General features: G+C 35.3%; 1 protein-coding gene across 2 annotated transcripts in view; it reads right to left on the bottom strand.

The window, feature by feature from the left end:
• Positions 1-16,389, bottom strand: part of Prkg1 (protein kinase cGMP-dependent 1) — a 973,708-nt gene that overhangs the window by 563,304 nt on the left and 394,015 nt on the right. For both annotated transcript variants that reach the window (XM_090346356.1, XM_090346355.1), the window contains exon 3: positions 14,545-14,658. In XM_090346356.1, the coding sequence (XP_090202482.1) occupies positions 14,545-14,658 (114 nt within the window). The remainder of the gene's footprint in view (positions 1-14,544; positions 14,659-16,389) is intronic.

Raw genomic sequence — 16,389 nt, 5'->3', positions numbered from 1 at the left:
GAAGAAATTACAAGAGATCTCCTTGCAATAATTGGAGCCCCAAAGGAAATGTTTAAATATAATGACAGCCAACAAAAATGCAAAGAGGATACTCAACGTACTGTTTGCTCCTTATTTAAAAAATAGAAATAAACGATAACTAGTAATGTGGGTTAAAAGGTGCCTTGGTATCAAGGAAATCATTTTACTGTAAACTCTAAATAAGAAACAAAATTTTCTATGTATCTAAGAAAATTGGCCCTATGCCTAAAAAATGTAAAACAGCATTAAGTTCATTAGTATGCACATGGCTAAGATTATTGGTACATATGTCTCTTTGCTAATCAGTACTAATGATTCCATCAATAAAAGAACCAATACTATCTGGTAGAAGCTAACGACCTTAATTTATTACAGTATTGGTTCCCATAGGGGAAATGCTGATTATGACATTTGTCACAAGATGTGAGAAGATGTGTTGGCATCATAATTCAGATTCGAGATATATTATTTAGTCAGTCAATTTTAGGGATATAAATTGTAAAGTATGTTCTTAACTCTGGGTTAATTAATGAGGTTTAGTGTTGAAGCACCAAGTTTCATGGTTGGGGGTGGGTGTCTGGGGTGAGAGAAGAGGCTTGTTATTAGACGGTACTCACTATAAACACAATTGAGACAGAGATCAAACAATAAAGACACTTGAGAAAATGTCAGAAAATTGAGTAAGAGTTTCCAAAGTAGGTATTATTTGAGTAGGGCAAAGATCGGATTGAAAGACGGTTTTACATGGAAGGCAAATTAAATGGAAATATTCAAAGCAAGGTGTCTGAAGCTATAAGGTAATTCAGATGACTATGGTAATCATTACCACTTCCTGATTTTTTTGTCAGGTATACATGTAGGACCTAATGTATGTCACCACCTTATTTAAGTCTTACAATCTATGAAATATCCCTTATTGTCCCTCTATTATATGAGTAGATTGAAGTTAAGGAAGGTTAAGCTATACTTTCTAAAGCTAGAAGTGGTCCACATTTAACCCAGAGAAGCTGACTCTCGATCAGGTTTCTCTTAGCATGTTGCCTTGCCTGAGGCAGAAACAAGAGTTGAAGCCACAGTGGGGAGTTCCCTGTGGGTATATCTGGGAGCAAAATGATAATCATTATCACCTTTTCCAAACATTGCAAAGGAATGAAATTAAGTTGTTTTTCACAGTCAGGATAGATGTAAGGAGAAAGAGGTCAGGGGCTGGTCATTCCACAAGGGTACAGGGAAAGACTTACACAGTCAGGAAGCCTGGATAAGGCAGAAGTGATAGAACCACTGGATAAAAGCATTATTCCTTTAGATGTTTTAAATTTTTCTCCAGAGAGTGCATTATTTGTTTTCCATCTGTCTCTTTGTATTTACAAAAAGGGAATGTATAAATATTTAAGTATTCATGTACTACTATACTACATATTGGTTATTACAATTTACAAATGTATACTTAGTTTAAATAATTCAGTGTAAACATCCAAGCAACAGAGCTGCCATTCAAACATGGATTTGTAATCCAGACCTTTTGCCATTATGACCCTGTGTGTCACTGGGTCTGAGAAGTCAAAAAGGAAAATGAGAAGCCTTTCAGAATCCGTAGGTCAGTTTATATATTGTGACATCCTCTAAGTTTTTCAAACTATTTCTAAGAATTCTTTAACAGTGCTTTTGAAACACAGTCTTAATAGAGAAAGCTAATTCCTTTTCAAGTTATACAATGAGATTATTGTAGTGGAGGAATTCAGAAAAATTACTCATAACTTACATAACCCATCTTTAAAAGAAGATCCTTCAAAAAGTTGCAAATTCCATGACTCAAGTACACACAATGCTCTATTCATGATTGTCTAAGTTTCTTAATTATTCCAAGGTAGAATAATTTAATCACATATACTGACTTTGAGGAATCATTTAAAGTACCAAGCAGGACACATTAACAATAACAAAAAAGTGAGGTTTATAAAAGTAAAGTCATGTATCAGTTAAAGACAAGTGTGCAGTTTGAAAATGTGGCAGGTGATTCCATTACTATACAAACAAAATGAAGTGCTCATACACAAACCTAAATGTTAGCAGCGATGACATCTCTATACGCCTCAGACACATGCTGTGAATGTCATATACTGCTGTAGATGATGCTTAACACCACATGACTTTATATATGAGTGTATTCCAAAGCTATTCTCAATCTTCCCAAGAGGAATAAAAATAGGTTGATATTATGTCATGAATGAGTTTCTTGGAATTTAGTATCTTAAACTATTCTATTTCAGCCAAGACTCTCGAGTAGTAAAACAGCTGTATGATATTTAAAGATTCAAATTTCCTTCTTTTTAGTTTGCTCCATAACATCCCTTTTCATCAAACTGGCTTTCCTTCAAAGGGAGATTAATTGTGCTGTGTATGAGTTTCACTGGATGACATATATGTTAGTCTTCCTATGTCTGTATCTTATATTAATGTCTTAACTAATGCTCTGAGACAGTTACATCATGACTCTAAATAGCTCAAACTTTCTAGCATTTAATTTTCATTTTTTTTCCAAAAATGAAGCAATTATTCTAGTATAATTATTCCATAAATTTTAAGGTACTAGTGACTCAACTGAGTACAACATCCAAGCTCTAAATAGAATGCCAAGATGTGGACATAAAAGTTGGGTTAAATCAAAATTCAAAGTCTCTAAAGGATTGTCAAGTCAACCTGTAAATAAATATGACTGTTGAACTTATCTTCAGAAAGATGCCATTTCTCTCAAAGCTACTTGCTATTCTAATTTAATCAGCCCTGTTAACATAGGGCATGCAAAAGAGCTTCCAATTCATAGCACCCACGAAGCATGAATACAAAGTATTAGCAGTTTGGCTCAAGGTATCAAGATGCATGGACAAAAGAGAATATGCACATCGAATATCTAAAAGAAAGCCTATTTTGTTCACAAAAGTGAAGAGAAAAAAATTAGAAAACACAGAGTGGGACAGGCACATTAATATTGTCAAAGCATAAGAAGAAAATAAAAACAAAACCCAGCTATCTTAAGAAGAACAGAAGCACATAACTAGTGTAAAAAAATGATTTATATTCAAGCCTGAACATAATAATTATTAGCAAGCAGAACAGTATAATCTTACCTTTTGAAATGTTCTGAGGAAAGAAATAAAATCTAAAGCATCCTGAGTCTTTTATCTCAGAAGTGAAGTAATAAATGTGACTAAAAATTTAAAACCTTAACATGCATATGTGTTATAAAAACATTATTTTGTGATCTAAAGGTTAATTGTCAGGTAAGAAAGGCAACACTGCTGCATTTGATTATTTTCTGTCATTTGTGACATCCAGATACACGGCATTATTTTCCTAAGGATGCACAGCTAGTAACTGACAAAGGATAAGACCTGTGCAATGTTCTTCCAGATCCTATACTCTACACTACTCTGCAGATCTATTTTGTCAGAGGCCAATTTTTCTAGAAGCATATCTATTCTCTCTCTCTCTCTCTCTCTCTCTCTCTCTCTCTCTCTCTCTCTCTCTCTCTCTCTCTCTCTCTCTCTCTCTGTCTCCCTCCCTTCCTCCCTCCCTCCCTCCCTCCCTCCCTCCCTCCTTCTCTCTGCCTCTCTCTCGTCTCTTTTTTGTTAAGACTACCTCCCTTTTTTACTCATCCTTTCTCTACAAACTAGAATATAAAATACCTAATTTGCAGGACCAGGGCCTCTCTTTTCCTACCTAGGATATCCTTCAAGGTGTTTTTCAATTCCTCAGAAGTTGCCAAAAGTCTAGGATATTCTTGCTGAATGACCGTATGGTCCTAAAGTCTGATCTTCATCTTTCAACAGAAATCATAGTGCTGTATCATACTGTCTCACTGGGGACCATCCAGGATAGGAACATATGTAGAAATTCCTAAGGACAATATTATCAAGAAAGTAGTTAAGCTTCTTAAAATCAATTGCCTCACCTATGCAGTGCCATCTCTGGTTCCTGCTGTGTGAGACTATTGTGAAGGTTAATGACTGATAGTATCCATGGCCAAGAGTCACAGACTATTGGATAGTTGACAAAAATAGTTACCATTATTTACTCAACGCCACACAGAATTCAATGACACAAGTCATTTTTTCAGACTATTTTACTTGACTTTAACTCGGAAACACCATGGAAGCATTTAATCTAGGAAGAGGAAGAGAAATGAAAATGGAGAAAAAAAACAAAAAACAAAAACAAAAAAACAAAGCAACAACAGCAACAAAAACCCCATGGGTCACTATCCAAGGTCCTGGAGAATGCTCTTGTTCTCCCAGAGATTTGGCTGTTCTTGTTTTTGCTTTCCTTTCTTTCTCTTTTCTCCTTCTTTCTCTTTTCTCTTTCTTTCTTTCTTTCTTTCTTTCTTTCTTTCTTTCTTTCTTTCTTTCTTTTTCTTTTTTCTTGGTGTAGGAGTACAATCAAGATTTCCTGATTTTAGGCTTAACCCTCTTACTTTTAGAATACAGGAAGGCTACAGATTTTTTTTCCAGTCCTGGGTCTTGAACTCAAGGCCTGGGCACTGTACTTGGACACTCTTTGCTCAAAGCTAGCACTCTGCGACCTGAGCCACAGCTCTACTTCCGGATTTTTCTGTATATTTGGTTCTGGGGAAGCTAACCCAGGGCTTCCTGCATGTTAGGTGAGCATGCTACCACTAGGCCACACTCCCGGCCCAAAGCTACAGATTTTTGTTGCTTAATTTTTTTCAATTAATATCTTAATTCTGGAAAAGAAAATGAAATTCATATTCATATAAACACTGACATTACACAGTAAAGGGAACAGGGAGGGGAGGAAGAAACAAATTCTACAAATCCTGCTAATACTACAATAATCACACAACACTTGACAACAACAGTCACACAAAATAAAGCTCTTGTTTCCATATTGTAGAGATCGTTTCATTTAGTCTCATGCTATATTACCTTATGTACCTAGGTTTTGAGCTACTGTAATCCTAGGAGAGTCATAGATGTGTACTAATTATTACAAATGAGGGAAACCATTGAGCCTATGTTCCTCTGGATCTTTCTTACTTCACTTAATATGATTTTTTCAAGTCTTTCCATTTCCTTACAAATGGGGCACTGTCATTCTTTCTAATAGCAGCATAGAATTCCATTGTATATAAATACCCCCATATTTTTTATCCAATCATCTACTGAGGGGCATCTGGGCTGGTTATATATCTTTGGTATGGTAAATAGTGCTGCAATGAGCTTTATCTTGTGTGATTGTTGTTCTTATTATACTATGTTGTTTCTCCTATCTTTTGTTGCCCTTTGGTTAGTTTCATATTGTTACTGTTTCTGACTTTGTTACCTGGTATATTGTGTATATATATATATATATATATATACACAACTGAGGGGCTTTGATCAGGAGTTCACATTTTAAGTCTAGGTATTAGATATGGTTAGGGCCTTGTATGGAGTCAACAAACCTGGAGGGAACAAATCTTATATCAAGGACTTAACACACAACTACCCCAATGAATATCTATCTATCTATCTATCTACACACATATACATATGTATATGAGAGAGAGAGAGAGAGAGAGAGAGAGAGAGAGAGAGAGAGAGAGAGAGAGAGAGAGAGAGAGAGAGAGAGAGAGAGAGAGAGAGGGCGCATACAATGAATCTATTCATAAAATGCTCCATACAAGAAGCTGGTGGCTCATGCCTGTAATCCTAGCTACTCAGGAAGTGAGACCAGGGTATTGTATTTTGAAGTGGGCACAGGCAGGAAAGGCTCTGAGAATCTTACCTCCAATGAATGATCAAAAACCCAGAAATGGAGCTATGGCTGAAGTGGCCCAGCACTAGCCTTGAACATAGAAGCTAAGGGAGAGTTAAGCCCAAAAATGGGCACTAAAATCCAATACACTAAGGACTACATGAGCTTGGCTTGCATTCTATCTCACCTGCAAAATCAAGAGCTATCTCTTTCATCTAGTAGATTGAAATATTTTGAGGATTACAGTGCATGAGATGACAGGTTGTAAATTATACATTATGATTAGAGTTAGGCCTATGTGTCTATAAGTTATACATCTGCAAATTTAGTCAACCACCGCTGGAAAATATTGAAAAGGCACCTGCACTAAGCAATTACTGTATTATTTGTTGTTGTTATTAACTACATAATACAGAATAACAATTATTTATATGGCATTTACATTGTACTAAGGGCTACAAGTACTCTAAAGGTTATTTAAAGTATAGGGGAGGCTATATTAACTCTTTTTATAAAATATATATGAACATTTGCACCCCATACATACTAGGTATCACTGAAGGTAGGAACTTATCCAGTCAACAAAAGCTTTTTTTTATTTATTCATTTGGTTTTTTTTTTTTTTTGCTTTTATTTTATTTTATTTTATTTTGTCAGTCATGGGACTTAAACTCTGGGCATGAGCACTGTCCCTGAGTTCTTCAGCTCAAGGCTATATCATTCTCTCACTTGAGCCACGGTGCTACTTCTGGTTTTCTATTGGTTAATTGGAGATAAGAATCTCAGGGACTTTGTGGGCCCGAGGGGACAGTAAAGGGGGGTGGATGGCTCTGAATCAAGATCCTCAGATCTCAGACTCCTCAGTAGCTAGGATTTCAGGCATGGGCCGCCAGCCCTTGTCCTAACAAAGGCTTTTCTTAAGAGTGAATCTCTCAGATTCATCAATAATGGAAGTAGATGACATCTTTTTGTTAATCTCAGAAGATTCAAGGAGAGAAGGCAAACAAACGCATTTGTCATGACTCCAAACTTCCTTTTACTTTGTTATATAACGAAGAAATAATTGCTCTCCCTATTCTTTACTCATGAAGTGTTGCTATGTAAGTTTTTTGAAAAAGTAATTCCTACTTTAAAGAAAGATATGAACTAATACATGTTACCAACAAAATCTGTAGCTATTTAGCAATGCCTTGAATGTCAAACCACAAAGGTTCATCTCATTCCCCACTCAACATGATTGCAAGTACATATCAAAACAAACTCAGCTCCTACTTCTAATTGCTCATTATACAGCCCTAAGGCTGTATGCTTCTGACCCCAACATCATTATGTTACTTGATTCATCCTTCGGTAACAGATGCTCTTTCCATGGCCCATGTGTTCAGATTTAAAAGTCTTTCAAAATCATAACAAGCATGTAAGTTTTGGTGAACGTAGATTCATGCACACAGAAGTGGTTTGTACAGAAACACTCTGGCTAAAGATCAAAACAAATGACTCCAAAATAAATGTAAAAGCTGTGGCAACAGCCCAGAGCAAACCCATGTCCCACTCAGGGTTTCCCCACATTTAGCCATGTGAAGTGGGTCTAGCTGCTTGTCTGCTCTAGGACTTAGCGACTTCAGCAATGTAAAGCAGGGGATATTTAACTGCAATCCCCAATTCCAAGCCTACTGTGTCATTCATATCCCTCAAATGGTCTCTGTTTCCATTATTTATTGCTTCCATCAAAACAATTTATCACAACCATGCAACAGGAAAATCGCATAAAAATAATTAAATATAATACAGTATTGATCTATGGTAAGGCATTTTCTCCCTCACATCAGGTGAGGGAATACTGAAATTTCCTCTTGCAAAACATTAAACAAATGAAAATTCACCCTACCAAAACCAGAATCAAGCTTCCCATTGTGTGATAGTTTCTCAGATTACAGATCTATAAGGGAAAATCTAGTCTTCGTTCAGGATTAAAAAAAAATCTAAAACATCAGCCTTTCTTGCCTACTTAAATTCACTATTTAATTACCCACATCCTTCAAAAATAGCACAGCAACAGTTAAATCCTGACTTTTCTCTCTAGGATAAATATTCCAGTTACTCAATGAGTAATTAAAAATAGGGAAGGAGGTGTAACTTATCTAACTTTAAGAAAGAGTTAAGTTGGTTGTCTTTCCTGGCTTGAGAGGGAATTCTAAAGAATTACTGTTAAATGTATATCCAATATACCAGGTACCTGTTATTTGTTTAGCTTAAAAAGGGAAGGTAAGGGAAAAACAAGATGAGGGGGAAGGGGAGGGAGGAAGGGAAAGTGGAAGAAAAACATGGGAAGGTGTAACAATGTTCAAGAAATAATATACTCACTACCTAATGAATGTAACTGTCCTCTGTACATAACCCCATCAACTAAAAATAAAAGAGTAAGTAACTCCCTACCTTATCTACTCAATATAAAAATTGGATCAAAATCTTTTCTTTGGAAATCGTTAAATACAAACCAGATAAATTCTGTTTATAACAGTTTCTGTTAAATAGAAACAAATAAAAGCTTTCTTTATTAACCTATAAAAGAAAAAAATATAATTTACTCATTTGGTCGTATCATCTCTAAAATTCACTTTTAATTTGCTTAAACAATAAAGAAATGAGATATAAGCACTGTCATTATGAACTAATGCATTCATGTTAGTCTGTTATTGTGCCATCACTAGTGTCTAATAAGTTGATTCCTTTATTAAAGAAATCTATTTCCCAGGAATTATGTAATTGGATTTATGTGACTAATTTCACAGCATTCTTAAAGAGATAAATAGAATGAAATTTTTACTGAGAACATTATCTTATGAGCGCACTAAACAAGTGTATCTACTTCTTCAAGGTCCTCATATAATAAACTTCATTTCTTCAATGTCTGGGATGATAAAATTTTGGAATGTCACTAATCTATTCCTTCTATAACCAAGATATTTCTGGTGTTCATCAATCTACTTTTATTGGGTGTTTTTATCTCCTTTCCTTCATGTTTCTTGGCAGAAAGCATGACTTAGATTGAGCAAAGACTAAGTATGCCTTAAAAAAAAAATTACCTCCCCGAGCAGAAGTGAGTATTGTTAACACAGTCACCTCTTTCTGTGCGGGAGAGCATGACAGTCCGTATATGGTCCCCGTGCTTATTGAAGTCCTAGGTAATTGCACACAGCAATTGCTTGTACAGACAGTGTTGCTTCATTTCCACATGGTGTTTGTAAAGCTCCATATTGGTATTTCTGAAGAGTACCTGTTTGCGTTTTGATTTAATCAACTTAAGACATTCTCAAGATTCATAGTTATGGTTCTCTTTCATTAGTAATTAAATCTGACATTCATGACTTTTGTTCCACTGCCAGTAAAAGTATTGTTATTTTGCATGGTGTATACATCATTAGTAGACAGATGTTATATTTATAGCACATGGAGTTATTGGAGCAAAATAAAAAATAAATGAGTCCAGTATCTAAGTTTTTCCTCGTTCATCTTTTTTCATTGCTTAAAAAGAAAATTGTCAGATTTTTCTGACTCAGGATGAATAATGCAATGATTAAAACAAAACTGCAAGAAAAATTCCCAAGCAATTTCACTAGATTCAAATTTATTTCAGACACAAGAACACGACAAATCTAGACCTTTAAGCTTTGCTCTTAAAATGTGTGTGACACTTTAAAATGTGAATTAGTCAACTAGCCCTTTAGTAATGTTCTAGGCAAGTTTAAACATAAAACTTGGAAGTATTTCAACTAAGGTAAAAATGTATTTTTATCAGATCTTATTAAAGCCATCAATTTGGTATTTGTTGTGAATATATCAGAATAGACTCTGATATATTAGTAGTAAAGCATATTAGTACTGAGGATTTATTGTTATTTTTATTATTTTTTAATTTTTTTTTGCCAATTATGGGGCTTGAACCCAGGGCCTGAGCACTGTCCTTGGACTTTTCTCAAGGCTAGAACTCTACCACTTGAGCATCACTTCCAGCTTTATTCTATGTATGTGGTACCGAAGAATCGAACCTAGGTCTCATGCATGCTAGGCAAGCACTCTATCACTAGGCCAAACTCCCAGCCCCAGAACATAGGAATTTTTAAACGCTTGTTATAATCACGCCAGGTTGAAATGATTACTCACTTATTTTGCCCAAGTAACTTCCTAGAATATCTTCCAGATCCCCAAATGAACATAGTAGGTAACTTCTATGTTTAGCAACCTGATCTGACATCTAGATGTTTAACTAGTAAGTAATCTTTTTATTTTGGGATATTACTGAAGTGACACTGAATGAGACAATTTCAGTGTTGTATTTATTATCAAAGCTGGGGGGGAGACATGATGAGCTAGTAACTCAATGCAAAAGGAGCAGAACTTTGAGCTCAGCCAATCTGAACAATGGGAAGGGGCCTTTAGGGACATATTGTGGGGCAGCCCACTTTCTGCATATACCTGCTTGCCAGGTATATGTATATAGATACATGTATCTATGTAGGAAAGCTGGCTAAACCGAATAGTATAAGGTCCTTTCTGTAAGTTCACATACAGGATTCACTGAGTCTCTATCAAGGGAATCTAAATGCCTTTTCTTTTCCATTTGTGAGGTTTCCAGTAGTTAACAACATTTCTGCTACTGTAGAAAGCCAGGTGAGTGCAAATTAGTAATGCTTCCCTGTCAGGGTCTTAAAAGTGTAAGCAGAGCCAGGACTGTCACTTGAGATAAACATGATGATTTCCTTCCAAGTATGGAACTGGCCCTTCAAGGAACATACGATAAATTCCTGCCCGTGGTAGGTGTGGTTTGAAAGTGTATAGCAAAATGCTTGTCTCCATAGAAGGCCAAATACTTTTTAACACAATGTGAGAAGCATCAACATCGGAGAGATTATTGGGTGGTGAGAAAATCAATTATAAAATCTTATTTTTGTATCTCCATGCCACCTCAGATACAGTCTATGTGTCCCCCTCCTCTTCATATCACAGACAATAAAGAAGACTTGAGAGGATTCAAACAATGGATAACCTGCAGAGAGTTGTTGGATTTTTGTTTCTCATATAACGTTAATTTTATGTATTTTTACATTCATTCCTCAGAGGAAACAAATCTTACAAATTGCTTTGTAAGTCAGGAACAAACCATGAATATTGATCATCCATGTCATCCCTTGGGTTTTTCTTTCCAAATCACTGTGATTTTGATTTTTAAAAATTATTCTCCCTAGTGTTAGCAGACCTTCCTTCTAGGGCCATAATAATAGCTAATGTTGTATATTTGTTTATTCTCAAAATAATAGCAATGGATTTTTTTTCTCCTTAGATGCAAAGACCTTGCTTTAAACTGCCAAGGTCCTTATTTCAACTGAATCACTATGAATAATTTTATCAATATTTTATAGCACATATCAATCTAGGACTCAGATAAGAAAATTGTTTCTCATCTTCTATTAAAAATCACAATATTATGATCCAATTCACAATCAAGGAAGAAAGTTGCTGAAATTATTTTATTCATGGCCTGATGTAATTTCAGAATATACTCCTCCAAAAGGTATAATCCATGTACATTGAAAAAATAACTTTTGAATGCTACCTAAGATATAGTTACTGTGTTAAAATAATAGATACATTAAAATGATAAGAGAGTTTATAGTCTAATCTAGGAGAAAGAGAAGAATGGATCCTGGGTATTTTCAATCTTAAAAGAAAGAAGTTATATGAAGGAAAAGGGATCACAAGTCCTGGAAAGTATGAATAGAAAGGACATGGTTAAACTAAACCTGTGTGGTTAGACCCATTCTGAAAGATCCACCCAGTGCTTTCTGGGAAAATGGCAGTTTAAGAAGTAGACAAGTTGATATAATCTTGAATACAGAAAAATTATTGGACCCATAAACTCAAATAAGTTTAGAGATGCCTTTAAATATGATATGTTTGGGGTAGTAGTCTGCAGTCATTTTATACAAGTATCATCCACAATTGAATTTAATCACCACAACTGAATCTAATCAGAATTACAAAGTACTCAGTCTGAAGGTCTAATTTCAGTGTAAAGAAAACTGGATATAAATACCCTGGATAGTAGAGGAGCTAAGATAAATAGCCATGAACAATAAATGATCATTATTCATACCTATCATTTTGATGCCACATTCAAACAGCTCATCACAAATACTCTTCCATACTTCACCAATACTCTTCCTTATTGTCTCAAAACTCCGCACAAGCCAGGTGCTGGTAGCTCATACCAGTAACTGCTCAGAAGGCTGAGATATGAATATTTTAGGGCAAGGCTAGCTCAGGCAGGGAAGTCTGTGAGTCTCTTATCTCCAATGCCCCATCAGAAAACCAGAAGTGTAGCTGTGGCTCAAAGTAGTAGAGCACTAGATTTGAGCAAAATAGCTCAGAAAGAGTGGCCAGGCCTTGTATTCAAGCCACATGACTAACATAATAATAATAATAATAATAATAATAATAACAATAGTACTAATAATAGTTTGTCACTGCAATTATATATAAATGCAAAGTTTAACTAAATACCATGATCCTAGGTTCCATATAACTTCTATATCTTAAGAAGGGACCATGGGGGCTAGGAGTTTAGCCTAGTGGTCAAGTGCTTGCCTAGCATGCACAAAGACCCAGGTTGGATTCCTCAGTACCACATACATAGAAAAAGCCAGAAGTGGTGCTGTGGCTCAAGTGATAGAGTTCTAGCCTTGAGAAAGCCCAAGGACAGTTCTCAGGCCCTGAGTTCAAGCACCCAGACTGGCAAAAAAACAAAAAAGCCAAAAAGAAAGGGCCTAAGGAAAAAATGCTCATGCAAATGCTCAAGCACACTCTAACTTTCAGAGTCTGTTAAAGAATATCGTCTATCACTCATTTCCTTTGATGAAGGTTGTTCCTTTTTCCAAATAGTTATGATTTTAATTTTCATCCAACAGCAGCTTCTTCTTACTGAATCTTATGCATAGTGCCTACTTTATTAGATGTCCACTATTATATAGAACCTCAACACTGAAATTGATATTTGTGAAGCAAAGAAGTCATCTTAGTTTTAAAAAATCTCGGCTTTGAAATCACTTAAATTCACTTCTGTAGTTTGAATATTCCCTTAATAAGAATTCAACATTACCAAATATTGGTCTTTTGAAATTCTGTAGTTTAAATTTAATTCAATATACAGTATACATGGCTGAATTATGTTCAAAACTTGAAATATTTTAAAACAAAAATATTCACTGTTGTGAGAAAGGCCATTTTAATCAAAATGTGTGATTCTGGCTCTTTTCTCTATAAGAAGAATGCATCTCTCCTGAAAATGAAGCATAATAGTATAATGTATTTCACTTAATGAAAACATGATTACTCCTTTCTTTTCTTTTCTTTTCTTTTTTCTTCCAGTGAAGGCACTTTATAAGTGAGTTAAAGTTGTGGCAATTTCTGTTAAGGTTCACTAGACCTCATGATTTCTTTGAATCATATAATTAAATAGTCACACAAAATTAAAACATGGAAGAGCCTATCCATTAAAGTGTCCTTTCTTTTCTGAGATTAAACTCCATCCTCTCCAACTCCAGGGTGACGGATATCACAGTGATTCCTGTGATAAAATAGTGACTCAGTAATAACACATAATGACTCTATGTCCAGGTCCCTAGATAACCATGTATCTTCCAATTCCTTACCAGCCATGATAAAATGTCAGGATGACAGTCATATATTGTACTTTTGAGAGCCAAACTTATAAACTAGTTAGTGAGATCCAGATGAAGCAAACTGATGTAATAATTTGTAAGTTTGTCAACAGACTTTGCTGTTTAAGATGACTGGGAATTTACTACAACTAGACAGGAACTAGATGACATGTGTATATTATTAACTTTGTGAAACAAACTCTAATACAAGTAATTGGTGATTGAAAGCATAGGAATGTCAGAAAGACTTTTCTGATATGAAATACACATCTGTCTAAAAATGTCATGAACTTTCCACTATTGGCCAGGAGATTCAGCCTTTTGTTATGTAATTATTGTACCCTGCTCAGGAAAGACAATTAGAAAAATTCCCTTGGTTGCAGCTGTGTCTACTAAGCAACAAAAGTTGCTAGAGAAATTATATATACACATGCATGTAAAATGAGGGAAAAAGCTGCTGTAATGCCTGACTTAAAATAAGCTCAATCAGTAGTAAGGAAAGATGCTACAATATTCAGCTTGATGAGCAGCTGAAGACAAAAATATACTCAGATACAACTTAGAATTCAGTATATATCTTACTCCGGAATGATTGAATAAGACAAGGGACAATTTCCTTCTGACGTTTCCTAAACCACTCAAACAATAAGTGAGATTCTGTTTTAGAGAATGTAAAAAAAAAATTCTCACATATAATCTCCAGTCTTTAAATCCAGGAAAAAAGTGAAGACTTTTCTCCCAGTTAATTCCAATGTATAAATGTTATCTTAGAAAATTCTAATTATAAGAATTCTTGTTTAATTTGAATTGAGAATTCTAAATTCCAGTTAAAGAAATTGTAAAGTTTTAAGTCAAAAATAAATGTACAATATGTGGAACTCATTGTAAGCCACCTTTGACTAAAATAAAACACTGTATTTCAAGGTAAAATTTGGAATATGAATGAATGAATTTATAAACTTTAAAACTAATAGACATTTAAATCAATACACCATAGGTTTTAAAAAAGGAACACATACAAATTATTTGAAAAATATGTAAACTGTCTTACTCTTGACGGTTGCTGTCCGTGTACAGTTGTAAAGGATCGCCAGTTCTCCAAACACCTTGCCAGGTCCCATAGTGCACAGCTTTACACCTTCTTTTGTCACTTCAACCTTTCCATCTAAAAAGGAGAAGGAAACACATATTATCTTAATCCTTCATTGCATTGAGAAAATTTTCAATATGAGATGAAAAAATGTTAGATAATCTACTCTAAATGCAACAGTTTGGCATCCAAAACAAATATACCACTAAGGTACAAAGCAGGAAATATACTCAAATATAGTATTATGAAATTTCCCTTTTCTCTTAAATTCATTACTGACAAGATTATAGATGATACTCAAAGAAAAGATCAGAAAAGAATGAAGACAAACATGTATACATAAAAAACTATTTTGGGTGCTGTCACTCCTGTAATCCTAGCCACTCAGGAGGCTGAGATCTGAGGATGGCAGTTCAAAGCAAGATGGGCCTGAAGAATCTTTGAGACTCTTCAGTTGACCACCAGAAAACCACAAGTGGATTTGTGGCTCAAGGTGATAGCACTCTAGCCTTGAACAAAAGAGCTCAGAGACAGCACCCAGGTCCTGAGTTCGAGCCCTAAAACCGACATCATCATCATCATCATCACCACCACAATAAATTCCACATGTAGCATTAATAAACCAGGGTAGCTTCCATTCGAATATGATTTTAAATCAAAAAGAAACATCGATTAAGTGGACATATGTTGGGGACCGACTGTGGGGTCAATGACCTTGGACCTGACCTTGGACCTACACAACTGTATACACAAGGAAGTAACTCTTATCATGATGACTTTAAGCAATGTCAATCAGTTCTTATCATGATGACTTTAAGCAATGTCAATCAGTTCTTATCATGATGACTTTAAGCAATGTTAATCCTTTCTCATTTATCCTATATGTGATTTGTTTACTATTTTGTATGAATGTAGCCTCTGGCAACTCCCTAGTTTTAAGAAGAGTATTTAAGGTCGGAACTTAAAATAAACGAGAGAGTCTCTTAGGCGGCAGTCTGGAGCTCACAGTCTTCTTGGACTGCTGACTTGGGCTGTAGTCCTCCCGAACTCCATCTGTTTGTCTCTCTTCTATTTTTTCCTAGTCCTTGCCCCTATTTCAGGAATCCCAATCCGCGAACCCTGGTTTGCTGCCGGCTGGCCCCGGCAGACATACATTCTTTAACATACTTCATTCTCATTATGAAGAGGAAAATTACTTTGGCTCTTGAACATTATTTAATTGCTGCTCATAGTCTTTTAAAAATGTATAAAAATCATATTTAACTCAGGCAAAACTGTTTATCTGTTTCCCAGTCCTGCAAAGTTGACTTGTAAAAAACCATAAAGCTTGAGGGAAAAGAAAAAGGACTGTTTATGTTCCACAGAGGACTTGGGAAATAAAATGGAAAAGAAGGAAAGAGCTAAGGAAGCACTACACATTGGATCTACATTGCTGTCTGCAAGCAAGGAAAATACTATTCATAGGGGAATGGGAATAGTACATTTTTCTTAAATGCCATAGCTGTATAGGCCAAAAATCCCATCACCCAACACAAGCAAGGGAGAAATTAAAACGGCAACACAATCTTTTCTAGACATAATCCTTCCCTTCTATTATTCCTCTGAGTTACTAACCCATAGTTTGCAGAGTAAAAGTCTAATGCTTATCAAAAGAAATTGCTCCTAATGCAAACAAAACCAATGCTACGCCAGTGTTTTCAAAACATAAGGCCTCACACCTCAGCTTCTAAACAGGTTCCTGTACTTGTGTGCTTCCTGTAATTGCTGGCTTTTAAAGAAGTGTTGACTGTAAACTGACTTTATGTT

Source organism: Megascapheus bottae, chromosome 15, assembly GCF_031878675.1.
Source record: "Megascapheus bottae isolate mThoBot1 chromosome 15, mThoBot2.hap1, whole genome shotgun sequence".
In the NCBI taxonomy this organism is placed as follows: Eukaryota; Metazoa; Chordata; class Mammalia; order Rodentia; family Geomyidae; genus Megascapheus; species Megascapheus bottae.
The sequence above is the reverse complement of the archived record's forward strand: the minus strand, read 5'-3'. Positions and strand labels throughout refer to the sequence as shown.